At 48.9% G+C, this 7,457-nt stretch overlaps 1 protein-coding gene across 1 annotated transcript; it reads right to left on the reverse strand.

Annotated features, from left to right (window-relative positions):
* Positions 1–828: 828 nt before the first annotated feature.
* LOC125956859 (uncharacterized) lies at positions 829–7,457 on the reverse strand. Its single transcript, XM_049689101.1, has 6 exons — positions 7,146–7,457; positions 4,558–4,660; positions 3,496–3,729; positions 1,597–2,384; positions 1,311–1,532; positions 829–1,209 (listed from the first exon to the last, which is right to left on the reverse strand). Exons 1-6 carry the CDS (start codon positions 7,249–7,251, stop codon positions 863–865), a joined length of 1,800 nt encoding a protein of 599 aa, XP_049545058.1. The 5' UTR covers positions 7,252–7,457; the 3' UTR covers positions 829–862.

Genomic DNA, 7,457 nt, shown 5'->3' on the forward strand with positions numbered 1-7,457 from the left:
AAAGCACCTTATTCCAGTCCAGTGGCCGGTAAAGCTTACCTTAAACGATTTTTGCTCTCGCATAGATTCGAGCTGATCGCCAAGACGATCAACTCGAACCTGCTGCCCACTAAACAAATTCATTCATTCAGGCTCGAAGAAATACCAAAGTGATCTAAAAGTACTATGCGATGGGTATCGTCCTATTGAGGTATATAGGGCCTGAAATATCGCTTTATAATTGATTCAAAACCTTCCAAAATATTTTAATTTGTTTTATAAAAGCTTCATTGCAGCTAAAAAACGAGAAAACTACTCTTGACGAGTTGAAATAGGAACTCGGTTCCGGTAAATAAAATCAATTGCCTTTCTAAACAAGGCTGATCCAAAAACCAATTTGAGCAGTGAACCGGAATAAATCAACAAACCCCCTGAATTGTTTATGAATCCGTAATCGATTCTCTATCGATTCCATCGAACTAACAGCGATTATATTTGCATAAGCTCCAGAACAGAACTGGCCGGAAGTATTGAAATTCTAACACTGGCCGGATTTGGTATTCTAAACTTGCTTTACATTCTCGCAACAAAAAAACATTCTTTCCATAAACCAACTTACGTTTATTTATCAATCTATAATATGTTAAAAGATCGAGCTATGGAAGTAATAATAATCCTTTTAAATATTTAGACTAGTGAAACGAAATGAAACATAAGAACGTTGGTTTATCGTTTTACTATATCTTTCGTATACTGAGACCAGAACATTTGCCGGAAATATCACAGAATCCTTACAACGAACCATCCGCCCAGACTTATCCTAACATACTGGACTCTCTTCATCCAGTTTCTCTCGCCCCGCTCCGCCCCGCGATATATGGCACTAGATCAAGAAATGTCTGGGACCCACAAAATGGCGGCAGGCAGGAAAATCGGTCGGAATGCTGAATGTACCCGCTGTCGGGTACTGAGGACTACCGACGTGCAGCACGACATCCAGTCCTCGAGACCACTGAGTCGCACCAATATCCCTCAGCAACCACAGTCCCGTGTTGCTGGCAACGAACCGAACCACCAGCACCGAGTCCCGCTGCACGACGATTGTGTCTCGAGCCGGTGGCCGGTCAAAGCTGCGTGAAATCTTTCTCGGATCGTTCCGATGGCCAACGGCGGCACCGACGACAAACAGCGTGTGTCCGTGAAGCTGGTACGTGTAATCGTTGGCAGGATCTGTGTCGGGTCGGGCAAAAAAAAGGGGGAAAGGGAAGGCGTCATCGGGGGATGCATCGCAGGGTTTTGTTACGCAGACCACGAAACGTGTCACGACTTACCGGCATTAATTAGAACCATTTCCACTCGTTGACCTGCTTCGAGATGCGCAACGTGAACACACTCGCACCTTGCCGTCATCGGGTGACACTTTCTTGGCACCGACCGAGGGCCACAGAGCTGTGGCCGCAGCTCCGTACTGGCCGGTTCGCGCAGCATCAACACCGATGGAAAGGCGAAGGTGAATCCGTTCACCGAGTGTACCGTCTCGTGGTACATTTCGTCTGTAAGAAAGGACACCATGGCGTCATCGCGAGTCAACGGGCAGACATAGCGAGAGGTCCTTACCATCGAAAGGTCCACCAAACTCCTCAACCACCTGCGAAGAGATGATTAACTCAAGCCGGGTATCGTAAGAACGCAGATCCTTTGGAAATTGATCCCCATGGAGGTCTGTCAGATGAAGGATTCGTTCACCAGGTTGCGTCGCAGAAGGCCTCGCTTCTCCAACGAGATCTAATGCGATCCATTCAGCCGCAGGTTGGGATAAATTATGTTCAATACTCTCAGGACCGTGCAGGACTCCCTCGGAATGGGATTCATATTGTAACCGAAACACCGACCGTTGATAGCAGCTCTCGTCTCTATCCATTGGCGTGAATCGAATTTCATAATCCGGCTTGAGGATTCCCGGGCTGATGTGGAGTACGAGATCCATCCGTAGACCATCGTGCAGAAGGACACGGTCCACGAGTGCCGGTTCGAGCAGATTTCCATCGAGCGCCAGCACCGTTAATCGATGATGCTCCACCTCGAGCCAATATCGACAGGAGCTGACGTACAGCAATCGGATACGATGGCCACGAGTAGTTGCATTCCCGGGGATACTCTCCTGCCAATACCGTTCACCATTCACGCCCAGTTGCCCATCGTGTTCCGTCACAATCCAGACGCTTTCCGTCGAGGGAATAACGTCGATGCTCCGCTGTTCACTGGGCGAACGAACGACCAACGCACCGAGCAGACCACGAGTCCTTTCGCCTCCGGCAAATCCATGATACAGCTGCGTACCGGCTTTGTCCACCTGGAACTTGTACTGGAACCGTGTGTAGCTCGCGATCGGACACTGCGTTATCCTGCAAAACGGAAGGACACCAGTAAAAGAAAGAGAGAGAGAGAGCAAGAGCGAGAGTTCGTTTTGCCAAAAAACCGGTCAACCGCTCAATCCGGTGGCCACGGTGAACGATGATCTCTCGTAGTAGTCGTCGTCGTCGCTGGTCTAGATCGACCATACCGGCCAGAGCAAGCACGGTTAGGTAACGGATTTAAATTTTTGATGTCTAAAAATAGGTCGCGGCTCTTCGGGGACGGCCGTTTGGCCACAGCCGAGAACGGTACCGGCCCTACCCGTTTTGTAATTTAATGAGCCGCGGCGCATCCTGATGTACGCAGTTGCCACCGGGAAGCCGCGAATGATTTCTCATTCCCCGTTGTTACGTACCGGAGAGTTCGGTGGCCATCTTGGTGGGAAAGGGTGGGGGGGGGGCGGTGGACTTAGATTACAATACACGACACAACAATTTAAGATAAATCGTTTGATGTTTGCTGTTGGCTTCTGGTTACGATGTGACGAACCCTTTTCTTTGACAGATCGTGTCATATTTTATGCGCGGCACCCCCCCTATTGTTCCCAGGAATCATGTGAAAATGGATGCAAAGTGATCCATCAGCGTGGAGCGTGGACGGATGCTTCATCAAACGGCGCGGAATTTCATAATTTGAAACAACGAAGCGAGACGTTTTGAACTTGATTCTCTCAAAAGGTTAAGCAGCAGCATTATATCCGCAAAATCGCGTCTGCAGCGACACGATCCATTGCCATCTAGGTGCTTGAAATTACAGATTCGCAAAACTCGCACCCGTGCCCCTTTTTTGGCGATCTTTCAAGGTCGTGGAAAATCTTTTGATGAGCTTGTTGAACTTGAAACCGAAGGAAAAGCGGCAGAAGCATCAGCAGCAGAACCAAAAAAAAATTTAGCGGAAAATGGCCGGGCAAGAAAACAGAGGGACCGCGACCGAGCCGAGTCTCGTAGCGAAACACACCATAAATCAACAACACCACAGGTAACCGACGGCGTCCAAGTCGAATGAACGCCTAATGTCCAATGGGCCGAGGGACGGACACGCTACGGAACACAGGGACCAAACCGGGAGACGTTCACGCTCCGTGATTTACAACTTACTCACATTGGCACTCCGTCCATGAAGGGTGTTCGGCGTTGGCTTTGGCCGGTCCAGTGGAGCGCTATGCTTTCGCCCGCCACCCGGTTCTCGACGTCGACCACCAGGAAGTCATGCTCGCAGACAGTCAGCGTAGGGCCCACGTAGCGCCCATTTACGGTATAATAGCTAAACGATGGGGACTCCATGCTGTCCCTTTGGGATGTCGTGTTGCCGGTGATTCCACGCAGTGTCCGAGAGCTGCAACGAATAGAAATCCAGAACATTATTTCTATGGTTTTACTGAACAAACACTGGATGCAAATGAGTTACGCGTGCGCTGTGCTGGTGGTGATGGAAGGTGGATGTAAAATGGTTTTTACTCGCAACTAGTCAGAGATGTAATTTATAGAACTCAATATCAAAGCACTGATGAAATGGTGAGGGATTTATGTGTACCCAAATGTTGGACGCTTACGGATCCCGAAAAGCCATAAACCACAGTCCCCGTCTCATTAGGATGAGAAATTTGTCAATACATTAAACGGTCGGCGTCAGTCGTAAATCAAGGGTGAAGGTCAACCCCTACCAAATGTACTTCTTCAATCTGTTTCAAACCTTCGCAAACCTCCTAGAAATGTTCATTTGTAATACTACTTTAAAATTGCCACACCACCAACGTGCCCCTGAATTGAATTGCAAATTATACGCAGTAAAATAGAGCCATCAAAATTATGATTAAATACCGTCGGCCCTCGCCCCGGGGTTCGGGGCACGTGTTGGACATTTCGCTTGATTTGAACCCATCAAAATGGTTTCGTTGCATATTGGTTGGTATGTTTACAACTTGCTCCATAAAATGCTCCCCGGCAAGAGACGATCGAAAACTAGCTAATCACGTGTCCGAAAACATCAACTTTATCACCGTGTTTAATTCGCGGGAAGGAAAACCAAATCGCGTCCCTGCGCTATTGCAGACTATGTTGCTCTTTTTATACGATCGCATGTTATACCGATGGAGCATCATTTTAAAATGAACAACAACAACATTAAACTGTACAAACGAAAATTTTTATGCTGGTAACATACCCGTCACGGAAGAGTGTTCGCTTTTCGATCACCAGCTGAAAGCGACATATTCGTGGCCAGTCCGCTCGGTTGCACAGTCGGTCACAAGAGGAATATCGTTCTTCTGGGAGGGGAAAAAATGACAGAATTTTATTGTAGAAATTGCTGAACGTTTTTTTTTTCCTTAAAAATATATTTAGGATCTGCGGATCAATGACCATTGGCATTTGCTATTTGTGCTCGCAAGTAAAGGAGGCCAATACACATGCTGGATGCATGCAGTTTGTTGCATGCATGCAAGAGAGGAGGCGTGGCGAGCATTGAGGATACACCTGGCTGGCTGGTGGACATAATTTGGTAGCTAATTGGACATCAACTGCAGGCGCCCGTTACTCAAGGACGTCCCCGCTGGTAACCTTTATGGTGACAGAAATTGTCACAAAAATCTGGCAATCTCTGGCGGACAGATTTACACTTTGTACCGCCATCCGTGGTCTAATTAATTGTTTGGCCGAGGAACAGAAGCGCCGGTAGTTTGGGGCGAAGTGTTTTAAAATGGTCTCTAGTGCGTCATAGTGCTACACTAGCAACGTACGATTCGAGGACAACAGAATGGCACATAGATCCAGAAAGGTGTTGTCTAGATGATCCTTAAAGGTCTCAAGATGATAATCCCCCGATGGTTTGATGTCGCAACGAACAATGTAAGGATGGGAAGCTACGACATCTCCTCATCCTCATCGATCCTCCCTTCATATTGTTCAACATCAATCAGGGGTTGTCCCCAAAAGCAGCGATTTCGATAGAATTTGTAACAATTTATGCTCGCGCCTCGTCGCGAACCTCGCTTACCACCAACCACCACCGGTGCTGCCCTCTAGTGAAGCTGCCTTGGAAAGGTCGCAGAAAACGATCGTCTCTGCAGTTCGGATGCCCCAATCGGGCGGTGATCATGGTAAACCGGCCTCGCTTAAACCATCATTAGCGCAAGCACCCTCGACCGGTCCCGACCGGACTCACTAGCCGATCGGCAGTCTGCGGCCGATCCGGTGGTCAAGCTCCGATGTGAATCCGATGTGAGCTAGATAAATTTTCCTGACACTTATTACCGCGAACCCCGGCTGTGCACCGCCGTACCGGTCGTATTGGGGTGTGGACCAAAAATAGATGTCCTCATGCCTTGGACAGGCATGAGCGTTGTGTGTGAGGTTCCGTTCGATGGAGCCGTTGGGTTTGGGGCATCGAGGCGAGGCCCAGCACCCCTCCCCAACAACGACAAGGGGTCCGAACTGTGGTAACTGTGATACCCGGGCCAGTGACACACGGTTGTATGTATTGTGTTCCAATGGCAGCGACCACGATGACCACGGCGACGGCGACGGCGACATCCATCCATCGTCCACCAGCAGAGAGTTGACAAAGCTTAATGACTTCCACGGTGGATAGGCGTGATCGACGGAATGTGAGTCGACCGCAGCGTTGGCAAGCCGTTGGCAAGTGGTCAGTAGCGCAGCGTGAACCGCTGGGACATCGAATTTTCCCCGCTGTTTAATGATATTTTTAAGCATTCAAAGAAAACATAATCCGGGATGCGGACCGGTAGACCACGCAGACCGTGGAACACACGCTGAACAGAAGCGAAACTCAAAGAAGGAGCGACCTCAAGAGGAATCGCGATGGGGTGGGGAAGGGAATCGCGGAATTAAATCGTGACGAAACCGGCCGGCGGCTTTTGGCTGTGATTCCGTCGTGTACTCCCAGTGTCAGCTTCGTTCACGCTGCTCACGCTCCGTCACATCGCTAAATCCCATTTGACGATGGATGACGAACGGATTTGGTTTCTCTTTTTACGCCATTTTTTTTTTTTTGGCGGGAATCATCACCTCGGGTCTCCCGTTCTTCCCGTTCGTGGGGCGGGGGGCATTTGCACAAAATACATAAAGAAGGAATAGCGAAGCTTCATTCTCGCGCTCTCTGTCGCTTTCGGTTTGAAAAGTTCTAGAAGAGTTTCGTTTCACTTGATTAGAGAAAGCAACCCTTCCGAGGGGTTTCTCACAAACGGCTGCAGTTGCCAGCGACCTGCGCGACACTCGTACCCTTCCGTACGGTACGGAACTTTCCTTATGCCAGCCTTTTTATGGCTGTTTGGTGGTGGATGAAATGTTTTATTACGATCGTCTAGGAAACAGCACAGTTGCGTGCACTCAGCGAGTAGATTATAGCGATTCGAATGGCCAGCTCACCATCTCTTTGTCTCGCTAATCCTACGAAGACCCCCCCAGGGTGCACACCGCAGCTTGCATTGGATCTGTCAAATCTGTTGGTGAATTATGAAATTTATGACCAGATGCCCCCCACACTCACTGCTCATGCGGGATGCTCAAGCGGAAAAGGTATCCGCAGCAATTCATGTTTTTATTGCATATTATTTTTAAAAACCGACCCGGCCAACACTAGAAGAGCTGCCATGTGGTTTTGTGGTTTCGGAACACTTTGCTGAAGCAACCGCTTTTGATCATAATCACCGCGAAAACTTCTCTTCATCAACCCAACCGAATGCAGCGCACCGCTCGGTGCTCCCAAGGTCACTCCACGTGCGCTTCACTTACTTGGATCGATGGCCGTGAAGTAGATCAGTACAATGGCGGCAAAGAAGACCGCGGCAGTAATCAAAACACGCTGCACAATCAAAGCAACCAGTCGCACTCGCTTCATCTTGTTTTGCTACCAAACGAGCCGATGTTTAGTCCCCGTTTTGCAGAATATAAACTCACAAATATAAAGCACAACACGGTACACGCAAACACTAGTAGACGAGCAGACCTTGAAAGCTCTAGTCACTTCACCTACACGAAGAAAACATTTTCGATCGCACAGAAAGGCAAGGATAACCGCTTCTCCGGCTGCTGGAACCCGGCCGA

This window comes from Anopheles darlingi, chromosome 3, assembly GCF_943734745.1.
Source record: "Anopheles darlingi chromosome 3, idAnoDarlMG_H_01, whole genome shotgun sequence".
Classification (NCBI taxonomy): domain Eukaryota; kingdom Metazoa; phylum Arthropoda; class Insecta; order Diptera; family Culicidae; genus Anopheles; species Anopheles darlingi.

Excerpts from the sequence above, each read along its gene's own strand:
- LOC125956859 (XM_049689101.1), bottom strand. The coding sequence starts at position 7,251 with ATGAAGCGAGTGCGACTGGTTGCTTTGATTGTGCAGCGTGTTTTGATT. Across the intron at positions 4,661-7,145 it reads CTTCACGGCCATCGATCCAA|AAGAACGATATTCCTCTTGT; the intron begins GTAAGTGAAGCG and ends TTCCCCTCCCAG. Across the intron at positions 1,533-1,596 it reads GTTTGGTGGACCTTTCGATG|ACGAAATGTACCACGAGACG; the intron begins GTAAGGACCTCT and ends CCTTTCTTACAG.